This window comes from Zosterops lateralis, assembly GCF_965231275.1.
Source record: "Zosterops lateralis genome assembly, chromosome: 9".
NCBI lineage: Eukaryota > Metazoa > Chordata > Aves > Passeriformes > Zosteropidae > Zosterops > Zosterops lateralis.
Genome location: NC_139769.1, coordinates 11,897,991 through 11,922,175, shown reverse-complemented (window position 1 = coordinate 11,922,175; position 24,185 = coordinate 11,897,991). Strand labels below are relative to the sequence as shown.

The window sequence follows — 24,185 nt, the reverse complement described above, 5'->3', positions numbered from 1 at the left end:
CCTTTTCAGTCCTCTCTCTACAGCACTCCTCATAGTTCAGATTTTTGAAAAGCTCTCCTTGCCTGCAAATTCTTGGTTTCTTTTTTTTGATCAAATATTTTTGCATTTCTGCCCCTCTTCTATAGCACTGTGAATTTTTCATCTAGTCTTTCATGGTTTTGTCTTTAATTTTTTTCTCTTCATGCTACATTCTTGCACTTGAGATTGGTTCTTGTCTTCTTGCTCAGTTTTAGTTCCAGACCTCCATTTTCCTTCTCTGAACATGTTATTCCCCTTCCTTCCCAGCCATCTGGCTTTTAATTCCAGCCCACCCATGATGTGTTACTACATTTCCTGAGTTGGAAAGTGCATCAGTGTGCCCTGTTGTGCCCTGATCCACAGCGCCCCAGCAACCTCTGCTGGGCTGCTCTTAACTGCTTCTTTCTGCCATGGACATCCCATGTGGCTGGGCTTGTGTGAAACATCACATCCTTGTGCTGTGTCACTGCAGTGTCTGTGGGCAGGGCTGGGCTGCTTTTCTCCAGCAGAATAGTGCCAAAGTTGGAGCATTTGGGGAGTGGGAAGCAAGGCAAAAGCTTGATGGATCCTCAGGGCTCTGGAGGTCTCTCCTAGAGAATGAGGACTCCTTTATCCACAAATACATAGTGGTCTGTGGTGAGGAGAATTCAGCTGTGTGGGCTGGCAGTAGCACAGGGGCACACAGAGATTTCCATGTGCTGAATTGCTGGGCACTGTTAGCAATGGAAGTGCCTCCAGGTGCTGTTCTCTCAGTGCTGTCCCATCTGCTCCACAGTGTGATAACTGCGGGATTGAACCTATCCAGGGTGTTCGGTGGCACTGCCAAGACTGCCCTCAAGAAATGTCCTTGGATTTCTGTGATTCCTGTTCAGACTGGTGAGCAGCCTGTGCTTCTACTTGTGATTTGTCATTAGATTGAATCCCTCTACTGCATAATTGCTATGTAGGGTGGAAATCTTTGCTCCAGCACAGGACACATACCCTGTGTTGAGTAAAGTGGAAGATGATTTAACATCTCTTTGTGGGAGATATATTTTGTAAGCAGATTCTGGATGTATAATTGATTTTTTTTTAATGCAGTGGACAGATGGGTTTGGTACAGTTAAATAGAAGGGGGAAATAGACTTTATGAATTAACTGCTGTCCAATTTGGTATGAATCTGTTCATATGATCACTGTTTCTGAAAGTTAAAGATAAGGAAAATATTATACTTTTAAACTGTTATCTTTTTTCTTTCCCTTGCAGTTTGCATGAAACAGAGATTCATAAGGAAGATCACCAGTTAGAACCTATTTACAGAGCAGAGACATTTTTAGACAGAGACTACTGCATGTCGCAGGGCACCAGTTACAATTATCTTGACCCAAACTACTTTCCAGCAAATAGATGACATGGGAAGCAGATCTACCATCTTGGGTTTACTATCCTCTTTGAAAAATAACAATGGCACCATTGTTAATTCTGTGCACATTTTGGAAAGACTCTGCTTTCCCTGAAATGTCACTCACAGCATGACAGCTTCCTGGGTGTACTTGTCAAACTACAGCTTTGAGCTGTCATGGTTCTAGATCACTGAACAGCAGCTGAACATTCCTAGTGTGCAGAAGGTTTCACTGGGAGACTTTTCTTTCACCACATTAGTCACTTTTAGGTGGTGAATCTAAACAAAAGAAACACATACAAAAGGGTGAGCCAGAAATGAGAGCACACATTAAAGATAGAGTAAATTCCAAAGGCTTTGAAGAACTTGGTTATAATAAGATCCAGAGGAGATGAAGTATTTATATAAAAACAGTTTAGTAGCTTGCAGTTTTGTCGTGAAATAGTTTTCAGCACAGTAACTGACTTCTTTAGGCAAGGTTTTAACCAATGACAGTGTTTGCTTCTAGGCTGTACTCTAAAAATACTCACTGTCTCGGCGATGGTTGGCTACGGGCCTTTATTAAATGGGAGCTGCTTAATCATGTTGACCTTCAATTTTTTAAATTTTTTTTTAAAACCACAACGAACTCTATTTACCAACAGTGAAGCACTACAGGGGGCAACCATGGCATTGCTTCCTTAACCAGCTCATGGTGTGTGAATGTTATAAAATCGTCACTCAGATATATTTTTTAAATGTAATGTTATATAAGATGATCATGTGATGTGTACAAAATATGGTGAAAAGTGCCAGTGCTAGTAACTGTGTAAAGTCTCTAATACTCAACATTTACTCCTTTAAAATAAAATACACAGCCTTCTGCCTCTGTATTTGGAGTTGTTAGTGCAACTCATCAAAGAAAACTGCCTAATATAAATCATATATATGGTAATAATTTTTCCTCTTTTGTAGTCTGCACAAGATCCATGAAAGATTGTATTTTTATTACTATTTAAACAGTGATTAAATTTAGCCTGAGCAGTGAGCAAGGGTTCACATGCATTCTTTTATACTGCTGGATTTTGTTGTGCATCATTTAAAACATTTTGTATGTTTCTTCTTATCTGTGTATACAGTATGTTCTTAAATAATGTTCAATTGTCAGGAGAACTGTGAGAAATAAACTATGTGGATACAGTCTGTTTATATATAGAATGCTTGCTGTGACTTCCTTTCTGTGTAGTTCTGACTCTTTAATCCAGATGGAAAAGCGTTTCCAGGCCGTTTGGATCCTGCCCCAGCCTGGCCGTGCAGCCCCGGACGTGCCCAGCGCCGCCTCCGCCGCTCCGCGCCCGGGCTGGGCAGCCCCGCTCGGCTCCGGCCCTGCGGCTTTAGCATTCCAGCCCTCTCCTTCCTCACCCACAGACTTCTTGGGCAGATCACAGAAAAGCCACATTTTGGTAGCCTTGAATACAGTGTATAGCATTGTTTGAGAAGCTTTGTAATTATTGTGACATATTTTACTTAATATATTTTTTATTGAAATGTATAGCTTGTGATTCAGAACCACTTGATTATTTTATATCTGTAATAGACTTCCAGTTGCTTTGAAACTAGAATACTCAGAGCAATTAGCTAGAAAAAAAAAGAATTTGACTTTAAAGATGGCAATAAGAAGGATAATTGGCTGGCTGCACCTAGTAACTTTAATTATAAATTGGTCAGTATTTTTGCAGTAACTTTAGGTGTAGCTATTTTTTGATTCAGGAAAAAGAATTTAGACATTTAAGCTATTTAGAAAGTAATACAATACAGTTACTAAAACACTGAGCAAGTATCATATGTAAACATATCTCACATATCTCATATACTTAGATAAATTTAATAAACCTTAAAAAAACACAACACAAAACTCACACAATATATTTTAGTTTTAATTGGAAAAGATACTGCTCTGAGAGGCTTTCTAAGAACATAAAAATATGCTTTCCACATGATTTGTGGTCTTTATAGGAAACTAGAGTTGGTGAAGGTGTATTATCAGGAAGAGGATCTGTGGTAACATTCATTTTCTGTTTATATCCTGAAAAGAATTATGGGAATAAAATAAGAAAAGTAAATTAGAGAATATAGTCATCAATTTAGGATAGCTTGGGAAGAACAAAAGATCTTGGTATCCTTGGAACAAGGTTGGAAGCCAAAGGATAATTTCAAGTCTGAATCACCCAAGAAAGAAGTGTCTTGGCTAAGTCCTATTTTATTGAATATGTATAAATATTAATGTTTCCCTATGCATGCATATATGGCTATTTCTCCTGCATACATTATGAACGTATGCAAAAAGGTCTCTAATGCACATCCACCAAATCAAGCATGGGATTTTTTTGGTTTTTTCCACAGAAAAGACAGAAGAAGCAGAAAGAAAAAAAAATCTGAAAGTGTACGGTAAAATAATTCTTGTAATTCGATTTAAAAAACCCCCAACAAAATAGCAGCTGATTGTTGCCTTTGTTCCCATCCTGCACAAGTATGAGACTCCACACTTTATAACTTCTACTGTAATTAAATATCAGAAAATACTGCAGCAAACCTACCTAGATGAATTTGCAACTTCATGGTACCTGCAGAGTATTCTACTTTTTAAAAGGAGCGCCTCCAGGAGCAGCAGCTGGTGTGGCCAGAGCTGCCCTCTGGAGCTGGTGTGGTACTGCAGGCGCTGCCGCTGCTGCTGTCACTGGCACTGGCTGGAGCTGGAGAAGCACTTCCAGAGCACCAGAGGTAAAATGTAGGCTATAGGAGGACCCAGGGAAGAAGGAACATCCAGGATATGAAGGATAAGATCATATCTAAAACAGACCCTAAACAATAATTGAATTAGCATCTACAGGGCAAGTGCTAAGGAAGAAAAGGAAACAGAAGAATCTGCCCTGATTGGAAAAAGGACATACTCTGTAAGCATGCTGATTTGAGCTATATTTTCAAGTCATGTACTGTGCTTTGAAAAGGATTAAACCCACATATACTGTAACAGAAATCACTACTCCTCTTTGTTGTACATGTTTTATTTGTATTTTGTCTTCATTACAAGAAAGGTAACTTTAAAAATGCAAATCTGCTGCATAAAGTACACCTTTGACAGTACAAGCAATCATGCAATCCACTTTCACTGTGAATTCATCCAGTAGTTCCAGTAAGAGGATGCAGTTACTTTACAGGAATGTCAAACAAGCTTTTATTTAGCTGTCAGTATTACCAAAGAAACTCCACAATATTTTAGTTAACCTAACAGAAATACAGTAGCACTTTTACAGACTTTTTTGCAGGTTACAGATAAATGGCTTACTAAAGGTGCAAGCAACGTGAATCAAATAATCCCTGACATTTTCCTTTTTTTTTGGTTTCCCACCCCACCACACCCTCCCAAGGTCTGGCAACGCCAGTACGAGACAACAGATGATGATCTGAATTTTATATTTGAAATACTTCTGAAGTGTAAATTAAAGATGACATGAGATGTTCTGGCTCATAACCAACTTTACATAAGGACTTTAATAGCTATAGCACAACTGCTGTTAATATGGATCATTACTGGATTGCACATTTAACTAAACAATACAATCATCATTCTCAGTTATAAAATCATAACATTTCCAGCAGAAGACAAGACTGTCTCAGAAATGGTGTCTGCTCCCCAATAATGGATTGGCAGACTTCCACAACATTCAACTGTATTTCAATGATTTTTTCTCCTTGCAACAGTGTTCTGGGGATGTGTGAAAAGTTTATTTTAACTTCTAGCTTGACTAATTCCAGCTCTCTTAGAGCTGCATATTACAGAGAATAGGTTTTAGTCACTAAAGCCCAAGAAGAAGCTAAGTGACCCCACAAAAATTATTACTGTTAATTAAAAGGAGATAATAATCAATGGGAAAGTTGTATGCAGTAACCCTGATGTCAGTCTGCTGGACAGTGACTGGGGGGGTGGAGAGCTCTGGCCAGGCACTGTCCTGTTTCCCATGGAATGTGTGTGACCATGAAATCCAAACCAGAGCTGCTGCTCACCTTGCTGCTTCTGACCTGTGAAGAGCAAACACCCGAGAAAACAAAATACAGTTCTTGGAGTGGGGTTAGCACACAGACCTCTTTCTTTTGAGTGTACTGTCAGAACAAAGATTTCATCTAGAGTAACACGCCACATGCACACGTTCCAGATACTTCTCAGGGAAGCAGCACTGCTTTGACCAGCAAATCATGGCTGTGGGGTGCACGTGGGCAAGGCTGTGTACGCACCTTACACTCCATTACTGCATTTCTGGTGAAAAAAATGCTGCCTCTTCCTTTTTCAGAAAAGAGTCAATTGTCTTGCAGATTTCCAGGAAAACATCCTCCTCTGTTCCTTCTGCATCAACCTGTGAAGCAGGAAAAAAACCAGTTTTGATTAAGTTACAAAGAATTATCTCAGAATCTAAACACTGGCACAAAAAACTGGTCAAATATATAATAGAAGTTGTTCTGCTTCATGGTAGAAGCATTCTAATGTAGAGGAGCAGCTTCAATAAACCAGATTACTCTTTTTTTCTCCACAGATTTCTGTAAGAAGGTTCTGCAGGCTTGATTGTCTGTAGCAAAGTACATTAGTCAAGCGAGGGAGCTTAAACTCTGAGTACTCATGTTTTAAATTACACCTTTGATACAGAACAGTTGCCAAGGGCTCTTTGCCCATCACTCCAACCTGTCAAGGTCCTTCAGAAGGGCTGCACAGCACTCTGGGTTTTGGCCACTCCACAGTAACTGAGCAAATCAATGTGTTCCAGTGCATTTGTATTTAGAAATTTGGTGAACTGGTTCTGGTTTTATGACATCCTTTGCCTTTATCTTTTATAAGGGCACTGCTTTTGTGGTGTAAGAACTCAACTTTCATTGAAGCCTTTTTTTTTTTTCTTGAACACCCCAAAGAGTCAGTTTTCTGACCAAGCTATTTTTCATGACTGTACTTCACAAAAACAAAACCAATTTACTTTCCTATGCTGAAGATAAGAGAGCTGCATTTCAGCAGAGAGGAATGGCACTTGCAGCCAGTAATACTTGTCTGTGTTCCCTGGAAAACATGAGGCAGAACTAAGCTGTTCCAAGCAATGTTTCATGTCCATCCCATGCTGTGTCACCTGAGGAAGGAGAGTTGTCTTTTGCGTTCACAGCAGTGACAGAAGCAGCTTTCACACTGGCTGTGTACTCCACACAGGTGCTTCTGTTGATTATTGCTTTCCTCAAATGCCTGCTGAGAGCTTTGGTCTTTACACAAAGCAAGATTCTTCTCTGCTTCTCCGTGCTTAGTCTTTCATGCATGCATGACATGAAGTTTGCACAAGATTAAATGGACCCATGACAAGTTTGTGAAAGGATCTTTTTCTGAACTGCTGCATTTTCATCTCCAAGTTGCTGACTAGAAACCCAGACAATTGTAGTCTTTGAAGGGAACACCCCTGCCTCAAATACTTTGTGCCATCTTTGGTCTGCAGGAGAATTAAAGGAGTTCCATATTCAAATAAATGTATTTTTAAATAGGCCAGGAAATTCTGCTCAGATATGATGTTGTCTTGCAGCCAGCTCCTGCACAGCTGACTGCAGTCTACATCTAAGTCCCTTGGTGCAGAGCCTTGTGTGGGAGTCACAGCAGCTGCTCCTTGCAGGGATCCAGCAGGGACTGCAGGCTCTCCATTGCTTTCACTCGTGGTGGCACTCACAGATGCTGCAAAGTTTGGTCCCCATTGCATCCTGTCAGAAGTGCTGGCACATCCCAGCAGCCCATCCCACCCCCAGAGCTCCAGCTCTGGATTCCCAGCCTGGGTAGAGCTGAGGCAGAGGCAGGCACGGGCTGATGCCCCAGAAAGGGCAGCTCTCCCACAGGGGCTGCACATCTTTCAGAAGTGTTTTAAGTGGGGGTTATTTATTAGTAGCAAAGAGAAAACTGGAGTGATGACCCATTCTGAACCAAATGTCTTCCTTCTCCAGTTAAAACAAAACCTGCAACTCCCATCTCAGCTGCTATAAAACACCTTGTTTGGCCTTTCTCAACTGCCAAGACAACTATACTGCATGCAGGGTGAAGAGCTCTCATCTTAATATGTATTTTTATTATCTCTTCATAAATACTTCTACACTGTCCAACTGATCTAATCTTATCAGCACAGCTGATTGCCACTGGCTTTTTGGTGACCTCTTTAGAACTGGGACTGATACTCAGCTCTAGATCTAAGGAGTTGTGATGAAGAATTAGTTCTGTAAGCATGGAAACCACCGCCCTTTATGATGGGCTGGAATGTTGACTTCCTAACAGTAACAATAAAATATGGATGGGCCTGACTAATGACAGCCCCAGTGCTTCCAGTGCTGGCCTCCTAAATAACAAAGGCCCAATTCATAAAACTGACTTAACATCGTGGCACAAAACTAACTTAATGTGCCAATAATTCGCATCCAGTACTACAGTAATTCAACAACACTCTCAGCAGCTCCACAGAAAAAACTCTATTTCTCTCCCTCAGATTATAACAAACCTCATAAATTAGACTTGTTTTCAAGGCTATTTAGGGCTAGCTTCTCATAAAACAAGATCCATACACAGTTTTCCACGGTTTTGAAATGCAGCTATGGCTTTTGGTAACTTCAAATACAGAGAAATTTAATGAGCTCATATGAAAAATTACTGGAGTAACCATCCCTATAGTACAATGTTGCTCCCTTTGTCATTAAAATCAACCAATTAAGTTTTCTGTCAACAAATCCCCATTTGTTGTACGTTTTGAAATTTAGAACTCTAAACCTGTACTGCCACTGAGAAGAACCTGACTAGGGAGGATGGCCGAGGACAGACTCTGGAACGAACCCAGTAGTTAGAATCTTCTTACTGAAGGTCAGTCTAGTTCAACTGTGTTGTGTCTAACATTTGTGTCTCTGTCATTAGAGTGTTAGAAAATCTCTCTGAGACTGTGCAGCACCTGGTTCTCACAGCAATGGATCATCAGGCTGTCTAAATCCACCGAAAACACATTGCCCCGAGACCTATTCATATTAAGCATGCATTTTGTGTTTTATCTATGATCCTCTGCTAATGTTTCTGATGTATCTTTTTAGATCAGTTTCTCATCTAATGGGCCACAAAGCACCAAGGGCAGGATAGAGAATCTCTTGTTCCTTTGTTGCCCACATCCTTATCTATCAGGGTTAATGGGTGTCTGAGAACCTTTCAAAAGATGGAAATAAACCACATAACTGCTCTCACTATTACCACCGATTACCCCTTCTGGAAAGGGGGATGTCGCCCCTCCCCACACACACTTATAATGAGATCAGCAAGGGAAAGCTCACAAGTGGAACACTGGGAGAGTGTGGATGGTCACATGTTCTTTCATAACGGTTACAGAAAATGTGATTGCAAGCGATTTTAGAAAGAAATAGTAGAACAACAACAACAAAAAAAAAAAATTAAAGAAAGGAAATAAGCACAGAAAAATGAACTTCTGTTGGACTTTGTAGTCTAAGCTTTCATACCATGTGATCTGAAATAGTCAAAGGTTTTGGACACCTTTCTTCCTCTGCCCTGGCCTGCTTGGTTTGTTTGTTATACTCATGCCCTTTTCCTCAACTTTGAACAGGAAACTTGTATGTGAGACACCTACCAGGTGTCTTATGTTGGCTAGGTAGCATCAGGGCTGTCTCGCTTGACTACCAAGGCATTGCTCTTCTCTTTTACTTACTACCCTCCTACACACTGTCACTTCAAAAAAGCTTTAAAGGATGAGTCAGATATTAAAAACAATCTTTTCTTTTTTTCCTCCCTTTCTTCTCAGTTGAGAGAGGACCATATATTCAAAGGGATTTGCATTTAGCCATGTCAAAACACAAGTAGGTGTCTACTAAATTTTCAGAGGCACTTTTCCGTCCAGCTGCCTTGGAACTCAATGAGAAATAGATTTTAAACCAACAGTGTCTACCTGCTTACTACTACTATAATGCATTTTGTTTCATTTCATTTAATGCCATTTATCTGAAGCACCTGACTCCCACAGAACCAGGCAGCTTGCAGGCAGTGTTTTTGAGAGCAGTGCTTTCAGCCCTTGCATTTCCAGTACAAGATCTTTACTGAAAAGCAGACACTTGCTGTCCTTAGCAGCCCGTGGGTGTTCTGTAACTGACTACAAAAGAAATTATGGAATATAAAACTAAATCCACAAAACATGATTTTAAAAAAATTGAAAAATTTCTAACTTATTAGTCTCAACTACTTTACCTTCCAGAACACAATTTAGAAACCTAATGCCTCAGCAGAAAAGTGAGGACACTCTTGCCCTTGCCCTTCATTCTTCAGTCAGTTCATCTTCCCTTGCAAATATGTACACAGTTCTTCATCTCAGCAGGCTGCTGGAAGGATTGCTGTTGTTTATTCCTGTCAGGTTCACAGGGGTCTCATCTGCACCCACAGCCTTCACCCTCTCTCCATGCCTCAAGCCTCCACTGCTGAGCAGAAACACAAAGAGGGAACCTTGGCCAAAGGGAAATTTCCAGCACGGTCCTGATCTTTTGTCAGCTTCGCCAGGTCACTGTTCTTGTTCAGAGGTCAGCAGAATGGAAAAGTGTTCCAGTTCCACATATCATATTAGTTAGTTATGAATGCACCTATGCGCAATAACTGCAGGTTGGGGAAAATCGTAACATCCTTGAGGATTAAAGTGGGAATGCTGTTACAATATACCATATACCTTTGTCTCTTTTGTGCAAATAAAGCCAGGAGAGAATTCCCAATGAGTGCAGAGGAAGCCAGGTCAGAGCTGAGGTTTTGTGTCAGCACTGTGTTTGTCAGGCTCCATCCAACCATGCCTTAACGCCTGTTCCAGTGCACAGGGTAAGGAAGCTCATTTGACACTGTACTCTCACCACACCTTGATGTGGTGTGACAGAGCAGTTCCTCCTCTGCTGAGTGCACAGCCAACGTCTAATTCCCACACCAGACCTTTTGCTGGCCTTCTGCCCAGGACTGAATTTTACATTTGCATATTTAATCAGCCTGTTTCAGGACTGCAAACCTTTGGAGTGGATAGGACAAGTTAAATATATCCCACTGTTGTCATGTGCTGCTCCCAGTCAGTGGGAAATTTTGTCCAACCCTAAATACACTTAAACTGGAGAAATTAAATTACGCCAGTATGCCAACCCCATTTTCGTGTCACACAAGTCTATTTCTGATTTTCTTTTCTGTGGCCAGGTGGAGCTGAGTGCTACAGTCAAGCCCTTATAAAACATGATCACTGATACAATTAACACTTAGAATTTAGTGGTCCTTAACCACACGCTGCAGTAAGCTGGCTAGAAAAGGTTAATGCTGAATCTTCATGGAAGTTAGTGGGATTTAGATCTAATATCCCTCTAGAATGTCAACACCCACTCCTGCATGCTTAAGAAAGTGCATTGCTGCAATCCCAGGGGACATACAGCTCACGTGGGCTTTTCACTGAAGAGCTGCTTCTGTTGAAAAACCAAACCTAGGCAGGGATCAAAGATTCTTTCAGATCCCTCTTCATCTTTTAAACATCTTCTCTTCAGATGCTTTGGCCATTACTTATCCTGGGATCACAGATTGATCTGGATCTCCCAATAGCACCTTCAGGAAGGCATCACTTCCCTGAAGCTGTTGGGTCCCACCTCTTTGACTAAGAAAAAGTGTACACTAGGCTCTGATCTGTAGTTACATGGAGGTCCATGGGTGACTTAAAATAAATCCCTGAATATAGATAAGAATTTATTTTAAGGGGTCTTCAAATCAGCACTGGTAAATTGACTTTGGTGGCTTTGTCTGAAATGGATAGAAAACACACACGCAGCTCTGTCAGGAAACAGAGTTATAGAGGCAGCAGCATCTCCATGGGAGCATTAACATCTTCAACCTGCACTGGTCAGTGTTGGAGAGTGATAAACCCACTTAGGGATGAACAAATCCCCAACACTGAAAATATGTGATGTTTTAATTAAAATGGGAAAGAAAAATATTAAACACGTTAGACTCCCTCTAGGTAAAGTCTCAGTCTTCTGTGCATGTACATGATATTACAAATAAAAAAAACCCCAAAGTCTATTTTAGCCTAGCCAAAAAAAAAAATTGCAATCAGAAGTTATATTTTATATATTTGATCAGAAGTTATTATTGTCAGTTTTTCTGCTTTCCACCTGAATTTCCTTCTGTCATTCAGAGAACATCCAGTGGCTGTTAATGTCAATGCCCAGCCGTGTGTATAATCTGTTGCTATAAATAAGAAATTAACCCCGTGTCCTGGGAATTGCAAACTTCCCCTTCACCCTCTGCTTTCTTCAACACATGTAGCTTAAATATATTTGTCACTAAAATAGTTTTAAAAGACATTTTCCACAATAATGTTTATAAAGCTGATTTTACAGAGCCGTCATACCCAGTGGTTCCACCTGCAGATGGATATGTGGCAAACACCACAGTCACCAGAAGCAAGGTCAGACAATGTACAGACATTGTAAGAAAAGTCATGTAGGCACTGCTCAAGCAAAGCACAGGTATTTTCTAACATGCAAACATACAGTGTCAGCTTCCCCAAAACCAATGCTATGAGAACAAATCACACATCCAGCTCTGACCCACAGATCTGGCAGGTTCCTGAAGGAGCCAATGAGCTACCAGCTTTCAAGAAAAGAATGCATGTTTTGCCATTACATAGGGGATGGAGCAGGAACTTGCAGCAGAAGCATTAAGGAAGGGCAAGGAAAGTCCATGTCAAGTGAAATGAGGCAGACAATGACTGCAAAATCTGTGTGAAAGTATTAAGTGCAGTTTCACACTCTTTGGGGCTGTCACTTCCCTCGTGCTTCAAAAAGGGAAACACTGTGGTAGGCACAGCTCCCTGGAATAGGATATTGAGACAGAGAGCTCTGTTTTCCTTGGCATTGTGCTGTGTTGGTGTATTGTGTATTGTACTGAATTCTTAGTTAGGCACATCCTTGCAATTTTGGCAAGATAACTTCTCAAAGGAAAAACAAATAAACCACATCACTGTTTGTAAGCCTAAAGATGAAAAGTAAACAGGAATTTTTTTCTGCCACATAGGCTTTGTCTTCTATGCACTTATTGTTGGGGTTAGGAAAGGCCACAAATCAGGACTCTTCCTCTAAATATCGTTTTTCTCAGCCTTGTGTCACTTACCCTGTTCCTCAGGTCAGGATATTGGTACATAAATTAGCTGCAATTTCACTTTTGGGAACTGTGCAAAGAGAAAAGTTTCGGGCAGCTGATTTGCATGTTTGCTACAGCCTCTACAGTCAGAAAAAATAGATCTCATAATATTTCCAGAAACTATTATTGAATTCTTTCTCTTTTAGGACAAGACAGAGCAGTAGGACTAGATCTTTCTTTAACTGAGCTAAGGGACAGTTTGCCATGACAGAGCAGAGAAATAAAGAAAAAAACCCCAAAATCCTATGTAAATGAGTCTAGAGATGTGCCAGCTGAGTGCACTGATGGAATTTTTCTTGCTTCTCTGTATTGATTATAGAATAAAAAAGAATGCTTTAAATATCACATCCTGAGCAGGTGTAAACTAGATAATTCATTGCAATTAGTATAACTATGTTATTTATTCCAGCAAAAAGATCTTTCTTGTATGCAGGTCTGTTTTATTCCAGGATATACACTGTCAGTTTTGAAAATTTTACTAAAGGGCTTTGGATTAACATAATCTTTCATCCTAATTCTGAAAGCCCTTATAGAGTAATAAATTCTAATACTTAAAGAAAAGCTTTCCAGAATTTATACATCTATAGAGATGAGTTATTGATTCAGGATATGTTCTCTAACTAAGGATAAACCTGTGGTTTTATTCTTTCAAACTGTTCTGTGGAATTCAGAAGTTTGCAGAAGTTGCAAACAAACCAGAGAATTGTAAAATGAGAACAACTGGAAAGTGCAGGAACAGTTTATAAATGGTGTCATATCAGTGTTTTCCAAATTCTCCTCATCTAATTGAAGTAAAAAGCAATAATTTAATTTAAAAGGTCAAGTAATCTACCTTGCATAACTGTGTCTTGCTTTCATAGTATGCAATCAGAGGGTTTGATGCTTGGTAGTAGCTTTCAATTCTTTCCTCAGTGGTTTCAGAGTTCTCAGAGTTCTGACTGCTCTGATTCCTCATCAGAAGGCGACTGCTCATGGTTTCTGCAGAGCACTCCAGGCAGAGCACCAGCTTTGGTTCCCCAATCTAGAGACAAAGGAAAACAACAAACAGTCAAAGTACTGGCCCAGCAGATGAGATTTTGTTTGGGTAACACCAAGGAATTTATTAGCAAATAGTATTTGTCTATGGAGAAATGATGCTTACTGACAAACAGCTCTCATTGTAGCAGCACTGAGGGATGCCAGCATTGAGGAGCAAGGCTGTGCTTGCCTGGGCTCCACACACCGACATAAAGAGAGAGGATCTAACAAATTCTGCCTACTTGGACTGAAGAGTGTCAGTTCATTATTTGCTTGATGCAAATGGTACAGGACTTTTGGGATACTTGACTCAGTTGTATTTGTAGCCTTTTCTTTGTTCAGTGTGTGAAAAGGGAGTGGTGAACTATAGCTTAGTATTTCAAGATGCAGTAGCAGGAAATGTCCACATAAAAGTGAACCCACTTGAGATGGAAATGAGTAACAACAGACAGGCTCAGGGACACCATCAAACACTCACAGGAGTACATCCTGTGAGATACTTTATGTCACACAGAATTTTATGTCCTTGTTTGCAGTGTACATCATTCCTACCCATGCTGTAAAGGAAGGATGTGATACATTTCTCTGCATTTTTAAACTGGCAAGTAATTTCCAAATTCTATGGGAAGCTGGTCCTTTAATGCTGTTTGGTTAGTGCCAAACTAGCAATGAGAGAGAGTCTGTCCTTTTCTCTAATAAATATAAATATGGATTTATTGACTTTTATTCTTAGGCCTGGCAAAGATCATAAATAATTGTCTCTCTCTACATTTGATCATAGATATTGCAGTACTTCATGGGAAAAAAGAAATGGCAAGAAAGAGCAAGATGTTCTTTATGGTATTTCAGAAGAGAGCCAAAATTTCTAAACACAAGTCCTCATCATTCTTCCCCTGAAACACAGAAAAATACATGTGTCATTTAGCATAAATCTTGGAATGCACTGCCATGCACCTGCTCAGGCCCAGTACCCTCTGACACAAGATTTTGTATGAGCAAAAGCTGCTGGGCTGAGCCCAAAGTGATAAATTCTACTGTCTCAAGCAAAATAAAGGCATTATGAGATCAGTGGAGGAAAGAAGTTAATTTTTCCATGCAGTTATGTATTTAATCCTTTAAAAGAAGTATTTTTCTCATTCTTTTTCTTTCCAGCAGGAATCTGGAAAACACTTGTTAGGAAAAAGTGAGAAGTCTTGGAAAAAGATGTCTGCTCTTCACACTACTGTCAATTCCAAAATCATATTTTTACCGTGGCTACAGTAGCAAAGAAAGTCTAAATGACCAATATATGGAAATTGTCATTGTTATCTTTGTTGACAGCCCTTAAAGGAAGAAATATTCTAAAGGTAAATATTTCATGTCAGACCTTCTGCATTTGACTGAGGATGTCTGGATTGTGTTGACCTTTCTACTACCCTTAATGACTTTCTAAGAGGAGCTGAAGCCAAGGGATTATGTCAGACAGTTCAATGACAGGCTTTTATCTACCCATTTTTTCCACACAGAAAACATTAATGCTATTAGCTGTAGCAGCACTGGGTTTGGGGATTAAAAAAGCCAGCAAGGCAGTTTTAATAGTGCAAGAGACATAGAAAATTAAAATAAAGATGTGGGCTTAATCAATGATTTAAACAAATGCTCTTCTTGTGTAATTGGATTAGGACGGTGAGAAGTTATTTTCTCCCAGTTTTACGTGAGGAGTTCCATGATGTATTCTAAATTATAATAGAATAAATAGTTATAATCAGTTATATCATCACCTTACAAGGAGGATATGAAGGAGTCTACTGACTGACAGGATCAGATAACAGCATCTTGCTTGATGCACTCAGTCTGATTTGCTTTTGAAAAATTGACATGGTTTTCTTAAAGTTTCAATATTGCTATCTGGAATTCAAACCATTACAGAAATATCTTTTTTCAAACTAAAATCCACAAAAAGTGGAAGTAATGCCCTTATCAGGTATTAGAGCAATTTTTGATACTTTTTTTTTAATTACTATTTTCCTGACAAAATTTAGCTTAAACAATATATAACAAGCAAGTCTAATGTTTTGGGTCTTCACTCTGTCTCACTGGGTATTTCCCACCTGGTGCTGTGTAATATATAATTTAAGAATGTTTTTTCACCTTGTAGAAAGACTGAGGAGGGAACAGAGTTTTGTGTTTCTCCAGAATTATGGCTGGGTAAAAGTACAATTGTTTGTATCATAGAAAGGAATTGGATAAAACTGGCTGGAGAATAAGCTGTTTCTACATAGCTCATTCTGTTTACGAGTCAAGCTCTGAAATAAAAGCATTCTTGATGTCTTCTAAGTAGAACAGATCTTTGTTAACAATTATAAAACTTTTACACATCATGTAGATATGTAGCACTATTCTTCTGCACTTTGCTGCCATTAATTAGTAAGGCCTGATGTGCACCTCTTTTCATTCAATTATAATTTAAGAATTTCTCATCCCCCTTTGGAAAGAACTGCAAAGCATTATCTCAAAAATGACTCAGTTATAAAACTTCACAGTGGTACTGAGCAGCTCACAGCCAGCCTGTGAAAAGTGGATACAAGGCACAACAGGGGTGACTTAGCACATTCAGAATGGTCACTTGAGCCCCTTGTCTTTTACTCCAAATGCCAACTGCAGTCCAGGACTATGGGGTCTTTTGCTGCATTCAGGGAACTTCAAGGAGCTCTGCTTCAGCACTGGATGCATTAAGACTTATTTTCCTGGCAATAGCTCAGTGCAGGACACTCCAATCTCCAAATCCCACTTCATAATGTAGATGAGTGCCCACAGGATATAAACATGTATGCCTGCCAGGGAAACAGAACTGCTGACATAGTTCCTCCTTAGACACAAAATGAAAGAAATCTCCAGCATCTTTTTAATACTCCACAACATTTTATTAAAGGGACTAGTAAGTCAATGTAAATGGCTTCTATAGCAAATGCCATTTCTCATTATTTTGTCTGGCTTTTGATGCCTAAATCTTGCTGGGCTTTTATGGCAATCAACTAAATAAAGCAGATAAAGGATCAGTGAGAAGACAGGGGATTCATTGAAGTTTTATTACCTTATAAACTTTTTTAGGACATTTTTGGAACGTAATGTGATGTAACATATGCTAACTATTATCCCTAATTCACCACTTCTTTCCCCTTAAACCCTGGCAGATTCATTCACAGGCTTAGACAGAGCATTTTCTGCAGACTGAGAAGTGCACGGCTGAGAGTTCTCACTAGGTCTTAGCACATCCTGAGGAAATGGATAACTCTGGGAACCACCACGCAGGCACTTGCAGAATGCTCTTTTTATGGCTGTGCCACCTGTTACTCATCACAAAAATTAAATTTGGGTTTGGCTGTTTCAAGCTTTAGCAGAGATGGCTTACTGGTAATAAATATTAACTGTGAAGATACATACTAGCATGAACCTGCATCAGATAGTGCTTGATCAGATTTTCATGGGAAGTACAGCACTATCCACTAGAACCAGAAAACTGCTTCTAAGTATGTAATTTAAAATTATGTTTTCCCCTAAATGTGAATTGTTCCTGGTTTACATTAAATTTAGGTAAAATCAGCCTTTACTTCTCCTTGTATTTTAGAGTCTGTGTAGGTAAGGGCAACAGCTAGATTTGCTATACTGATGGGGTGCCAAAATTTCAGTGACCAGCAGCACAGCTCTGCAAGATTGGCTTTTTACATGTCCCTTCTGCAATCAGCTGAACAGAGGGACCAAAGCAGCACCAGAATTGCAGGAGTTACAACAGCATTACAACTGTATGGTCACCTTGCTCTCAAACTCCTCTGCATCCTTTAGCTCCTGGGGATACCCATCAATCAGGAATCCTTTTGTGTCCCCTAGCTTGGAAAGCATGGCTTCCTTCAGCAGCTCTAGAACAATACCCTGCATGGGAAAGAGAGGGGATTAATTGATTAATTAATAAGAAATATTGATACCTTTGTTTGTTGCACTGACTTAAGTCCCACACCCTTGAAAATGGCCCTCTTTGGCTATAAGTAGGTCCTGTGAAAGCAGGTGTTTTTCTTGTCCTGCAGGTAGCAGGGCACCCTGCTTTTTATTCTCTCAGGACCAGCTATGGCACACAAATCTAATGTTGCAATCCATCCAAGATTTCCAAAAGTGCCCTCCAGATAGCTCAGAATATTTCATAGTTTCAAAATCAGTGTTAATACCCGTGAAACTCTAGAGTACTGCTGCAGCATTTTCCAGTCTGATTGCATTTTGCCATGTCACAGATATAATTATATTACATGGAAAGTGACCCCATCTGACCAAACACACTGAAGAGCAAAGCAATCAAAATCAAGCCTGAGCACAGCATTTAGTTTCCCCTGAGCAGCATTTCCCAGTATCTTTCATTAACAAACACATCCTCTGACCTAGCTGTAGTTGCTGAAGACCCACCAAGAGTTGGGACTGTGGACCTGCCATGTAAAAGTCAGGTCCAGCTGAGAACAACACCCTCTGCCTTCACAGTCTCCATTAAGCTGCAGTCCAGCTAGTCTGGGATGTCAGCCAGCTCTGCAGGGAACTGCTGCAGGTACTGTAATTTAAAATAGCTGCCAGGAGGACCAGCTCTGAATCTGAAATGTAACGCTATAAAAAGGACATAAAGTTTCTGTTTCCTGTACTTACACTTACCTTTTGCAATGCATCTGTCTCACTGTATTTCACGTCTAATTTATTGCCTATGTGAAACATAAAGAAATACTGGCACTGAAAGGGGAAACAAGTGCCACAGATTTGGCAACACAGAAATGTCTCCCTGAGGTTACAGATTAATTTTCCTGAAATGGGGATCATCAGCTCCAGTATCTATTTTCACTGTTTTAGACAATATATCTACCACTGCCTCTGTTTAACTATTAGAACCCCAAATAAAACCATCACTCACGCCAGGCACAGGGTCACCACATTCCACGATGTCTTTGATAAATTTACTTCTCTCTGATAATGATGATAACTCATTTTGGAGAAGGTCACTAGTGGACAGGTGAGTAAATCCGTATTTCTTGGCTAACTGTTTGCATTGGCTACCTTTACCAGAGCCAGGCCCACCTGTGTGAGGGAAAAAAATAGTTAGAATTAGAAAAGAACAAAAATCTTCCAATTCTCAAACTATAGCTATAAAGAAAATGGGAAAAAACTGATGATGTTATTTTGCAATTATTATTTTTTTTTTTTTTTTTTTTTTTTTTTTTTTTTTTTTTTTTTTTTTTGGTAGAGACACTATCTACAGTAGAACAAGTCATATACTTCCCTTCCAATACAACTACAGAGCTGATTCAAAAATGTGTTGAAGTTGAAGGAGTCACAACGGTGTGAAATCTCTCACAGAGGAGGACCTGTTCCTAAAACACTATTGGCATGTTAAGGAAAACCATGAAGCAGCCTGTGGATTAGGGTATCGGACTCAGTACATGCTCAGTTTGACAGCTGCAACAAATACTAGCAAAGTGCTGTTCACTGCACACAGTGAGGGAAACAATAACGAGCTCCCACCAGCACCTGGCCCCCGCGCTGCCCCAGGAGCTGCGGGAGGGAGCGGGCAGAGGGAAGGGGAATGATGAGGTGTCCTCCTGGCAGGAATGGCACCTCCACCCTCCTGCTTCCCTTGGGCAGCCCTGGGCCCAGAGCTTTGCCTGTGCTGCTCTGCAACTGCAGGACTGCCCGGCCCAGCCCCTCCATGGGGGCGGCTGCTCATCCCTCCGCTCCAAGGCCCAGCCCCTCCATGGAGACCCCTGCCTGTCCCTCTGCTCCAAGGCCCAGCCCCTCCATGGAGACCCCTGCCTGTCCCTCTGCTCCAAGGCCCAGCCCCTCCATGGAGGCCCCTGCCTGTCCCTCTGCTCCCAGGCCCAGCCCCTCCATGGAGACCCTGCCTGTCCCTCTGCTCCCAGGCCCGTGGCATGGGAAGCAAAGGCCTCTCTCTCCAGGCTCCAGCTGAGGCACTGCACCCACCCCTGCCTGGCTGGAGAGAAGGGCAGCCCCTGGAACCTCTGGAAGCCCTTTCCCCGTGTCCCCCTGCGGTGGCTGCAGCCCCGGCACGGCCGAGGGAGGCCCTGGGGCGCCGTGTCGGTGCCGGGCGTGGGGGGAGAAAAGCAAATTGCTGCTGGGAATCTGTGGAGAAAAATCTCACCGCGTGTAGCAGCAATTTTGCAGCCTTTGATGGATCTATTCAGAAGATCTACTGCGGCAGGAGGTAATTACAGCCTTGGAGGGAGACAATGCTCGAACTCTTTTCAGTAAAGTTTTTCCAGCAGGTGACCCGTGTTATTTATCAGCTGTTGGGACCTGCAGGTAGGGCTGCACTGCTCTGCTACCTGCATTTAAGATGCTGGAAAATATCTGGCTTTCCTGTTTCCTTATCTTTCCACAAACAAATATAGGAATAACCTGTTCACAATAGAGCAAATTTAGCACCGTCTCTGCCTCACTTGAACTTTCGTCTAACTTTTGCATTCAATGTAAGAAATAATTGCTCTGAGCATATAATTTTCAGAGAAATTACAGTACTGTAGCTGATACTTAAAACTGGGTCATAAAGGAGCAGCAGCGAAGGAAGGGGTTTGTCTTCTGTGATTTGCAGTCTTTTACTTCAGCTTCACAAGGAGGATGGCCAGCCTGTGGTGGGAGAATCACACCTGTGCTACAATTTTTCTAGAACTATCTTTGCTTCAAGCTTATCTTCTGGCCAGTGTGGGTTGCATTTTGTTTTTTTTTTATTGCTATAAGATGAAGAACATCATTGTTTTGTAAAAACACGAGTTGAAAGAAAACAAGGAAAAAAATAGGAGCAGCTATAAAGAAACAGATGTAGCAAAATTGCAGGCAAATTACCAGTAATGGATCCCTTAAATATCTGAGTGGCAATTAATTGTATTTCTAGACTGTTTGGGAATTTTTTTTAGATCAGTAAGTTTGTTTACACATTTTGTCTCCTGGCCTCGAAAATGCTAACAGTGCAGTAATTTAATCCTATTTATTTGGTGTATATATACAGTATTAAAATTCCCAGGCTATAAAGATTATTGTATTCTTTTTCTTATATAATATTTCCCTTCTGAATGCAGAGCACAATGAGAAATTTCATAATTTCTCCTCATATACAAAATAAACTAATTCTCTTTTTAGAAATAACAGTACAAGGACATTTTGGGGTTTTTTAGCAGGTAAATATTCAGAAAATTTGATGTGCTTCTAATACCTTTGTGTGTTAGTATTTTAAAAGAGAACACTGTCAGAATGTCCCAATATGCAGGGCATACACCATAATGAGTGTGCCTCCAAAACATTAATTAAAATGACCTTTTTTTTTAATAGAAAAGTTCAAACAAAGGAGAGATTAACATGCTGAGCTCTTTAAAGAGTCAAAACCATATTTGAGTTAGTTATGTCCTAAAAATGGTAGTTTTTATGGCCACGGGTACTAATTTAGATTCATCTGATGAGTAGCAAAGCATCCTAGTGCCTGACAAATGCATATAACCCACTTTATCAAGTCTTGTGCTTTCTTATGCGTCACTGAGACCACAGTTCTTGCTTCCCCAGGAAATCCAGCACTGAGGGCTGAGCACAGCTTGGCCTTTACACCAGTATTAATTTACATGTCTGAAATTAAAGTATTATCTTGTCTCCCTTTGAAGCTCCTTAATGTGACTGAAATAGGTGGGAAAGGATGTGAAAGTGCGTTTTCTTACTAATTAGGTGTTTCCTTCTTGCTCAGAGTATATAGTTAAAAGACTGCTGCATAAGCAGCTTTAAACAGCAAATTGATCCTGCAGCCATGAAGCTCATGATCAATCTGTAGTGTTACAAAAATTTTGGTGTTACAACAATTGTATCTGTTCTTTTAGTGGATATTTTTCTTAAATCTCTTCATTTTTCTAAAGAAAAAAAATCAGGTTAAGAAAGTTTATCTGGAATAACAGCTGCATATGAAATGTGACAAAGGATAGCAAAAGGATTTTTTCAGTTAAGACTTCATGGCAAATTCTGACACTGTTTTTCATATGGAAAATACTTGGGGCATTGAAAAAGGTAATGAAGCTTTGCCAATGGCTCAATTGTTAGCAGAAAAATATATCCCCACTTTTGTTGCGAAGGCGTAAAGTTCTTTGTGATCACTGTCATTTTTCCTGTGTGCTGTCATCTTGTGATCTGCCTACGTATACTTGGAAAAAAAAAAAAGTGTTGGTTCATGATAACTTGTTATTCAGATTAATCATGTTGTCTTCCGATTTCTATATGTGACACGAAGAGAAAAAGCTAAAGCCTAGAAAACAGCCAGAGGAATTATGAGTGTGATGTGACCTGTAGGACAATACAGAACTAGCAGCAGTTCTTCAATGTTAGCATGCTTTTGTATTTTCCCAGTATTGCCCAGTGCATTACACCTTGCTTTAAAGCTCATTTGGTAACTTAATAAAAATCCAAAAATTGCAGGTGAAGAAAATAAGAACATGGTATTAATCAGTGAGGTTATTCTTGGAAACAGAACTCTCTGAGTGTCCCTTTGTGCTTTTTGATACAAACAGTAAGCAAAAATGTGGAACCAGAGTACTAACACAGAAATTAAATGCAGTTCTCTATTGCTTTTCTGCAGACAAGGCCAGATTAAAAGGTCTATGCCATCCCTTGGAGCAGTATTCCCTTCCATTATGATGATTCATTGGCCTGGGAGAGGGGATCTTCTGGTAAATAACTTTCTGGCAGCACTGCTGACTTAGGTGGTTACTTTCCCCCATTAAATTACTGACTGCAGAAATGCTTCAGAGAGACTTTTTCATGGAGAGAAAAGGAGTGGTCTCAGTGAGTGGGGTAATGACCAACTGCCCAAGCAGCACCCCTGGGTGTTACCTGCAGCCAGCCCTAAGTCATCAAAGGTCTCAGCTCTCCTCCCTCCTGCCCAAATCTCCCCCAAACTGGGAAAGCCAAGGAGTCTGGGCATGTAACTCCAATGTACCACTCTGACCTAGAGCACAGCACCACTAGCAGATGAATTAATGATGACAGAGGGAGCTGGGGCTGCTGGTGGTGGTGAGCAGGGCCAGGAACCAGTAATATGAGCAGTGCATGGACCAGCTTTGCTGTCAGAAACACTGGAAGAGCAAAAGTGTCATGCAGACAGACTGAGATGCCTCTATTTTAAATCTTACAAGTTTATCATACACCAAAATATCATGAGCATTTGTATAAAATGCCGGCAGTAGGATTTACAAGACAGTCCCACCATTTATTTTAAAATGTTTCAATTTCAAGACCTTGTTATCATAATGAGTATCATCCCTGTATCAGGGAGAAGTGCCTGCAGGGGAAACCTAGCTGCACAAGGGAGCCTCAGAAGTCTGAATTGGAACCAAAATAACCCCAGTCAATCTATTCCTAAATTCAAGCAAAAATTTTGGAGGATTTGATCAGTTTGACAATTTTATCAATGCTACTTGGATTATATAGACAAGTAAAAATAAGCCTTAACTTCAGAATATGGCATTTGAAGGCTTCTCAATAACACCTCATATGTTGTTCACAAGTTATTTTAGTCTAAGGGAAAACATACAGAAATTGTACTATTATTTAACAACAGAAACAACTAGAAAGACCTCAACACTTTCTGTGTATTTCTCTTTTCTGAAAAATTATTTTCATTAGAAAACAACATGTTGTACATGTTGGCAGAGTGATGCAATATCCTGGGACATCACTGAGTTTTCATTCTTCTTAAAGAAGATGTGAAGTTGATTTCATAGGAAGTCAGGGAAATGAGCCTTCCAAAGCATCTGCAGTTAGCTTGAACTGACTGGGAGTTTAATTATCAGTTCTGCTCATTCTATGCCTCTCTGATTGCAGAAGGAGCTGCAATAAAGGTATTGTAGCCTAATTTAGGTTGGAAGGGACTTCATCTGGTTAAACTTTATACTCAAAGCAGGCCTAAATTCAAGATAAATTGAATTAGGTTATGTCATTCAAGGTCTGACATACCTGGGACACATAAAGAGTTTGAGTTTTGAGATATATTTACTTGTTGACTATTGGTGCATGTGCAAGAAGCTCCTTTCTGCAGCTGCCAGTGCCTACTTCTAGGTGTAAATGGTGAGAATATCTTCAGTGTCAGCTAAAAAGCTGGTCTTTCTTACATTCAGTTTAAGGAATTACCAGTTTTAGATTATCAGCCAGAATGTAACAAAGATTCTATAGAGGAAAGTGGTTACATGAGCTAAGCTTTAAACACCCCATTTACAAGTCAGCAGGGAGTCTGTGTCTGACCCTAAGTGCAGAGAGATTCCTGAAACTTCCTGTTTCACTTTCAGCCTCAACCGAAGCCAAAAGTTTTCTGACGCTCCTGCAGAGGCCAGGGAGGGGCAATGCTCCCAGAAACTGTGTGGTCCTGCACCACACTCACTGCAGTCAATCATTATCATTCTTGTACTGGGGGCCCAGACTGGACACAGTGCTCCAGATGCATCCACAACAGTGCTGAATAGGGAATAAGGATCATCTCCCTCAACCTA

The 24,185-nt window shown here is 40.4% G+C and overlaps 2 protein-coding genes across 5 annotated transcripts in view; one reads left to right on the top strand and one right to left on the bottom strand.

Annotated features, from left to right (window-relative positions):
* The window catches only part of ZZZ3 (zinc finger ZZ-type containing 3), a 57,998-nt gene extending 53,582 nt beyond the window's left edge, over positions 1 to 4,416 (top strand). For all 3 annotated transcript variants that reach the window (XM_083867723.1, XM_083867724.1, XM_083867722.1), the window contains exons 12-13: positions 794 to 894; positions 1,265 to 4,416. In XM_083867723.1, the coding sequence (XP_083723849.1) occupies positions 794 to 894; positions 1,265 to 1,409 (246 nt within the window). In that variant the 3' untranslated portion in view covers positions 1,410 to 4,416. The remainder of the gene's footprint in view (positions 1 to 793; positions 895 to 1,264) is intronic.
* Positions 4,417 to 4,446: 30 nt separating this feature from the next.
* The window catches only part of AK5 (adenylate kinase 5), an 81,564-nt gene continuing 61,825 nt past the window's right edge, over positions 4,447 to 24,185 (bottom strand). Inside the window, exons 11-15 of one of the 2 annotated variants that reach the window (XM_083868014.1) lie at positions 18,572 to 18,735; positions 17,443 to 17,559; positions 13,466 to 13,654; positions 5,673 to 5,791; positions 4,447 to 5,459 (exon numbers count right to left, since the gene is read on the bottom strand). In XM_083868014.1, the coding sequence (XP_083724140.1) occupies positions 5,684 to 5,791; positions 13,466 to 13,654; positions 17,443 to 17,559; positions 18,572 to 18,735 (578 nt within the window). In that variant the 3' untranslated portion in view covers positions 4,447 to 5,459; positions 5,673 to 5,683. Of the gene's footprint in view, positions 5,792 to 13,465; positions 13,655 to 17,442; positions 17,560 to 18,571; positions 18,736 to 24,185 lie in introns of both variants that reach the window. The other variant, XM_083868013.1, reaches the window with a different exon arrangement.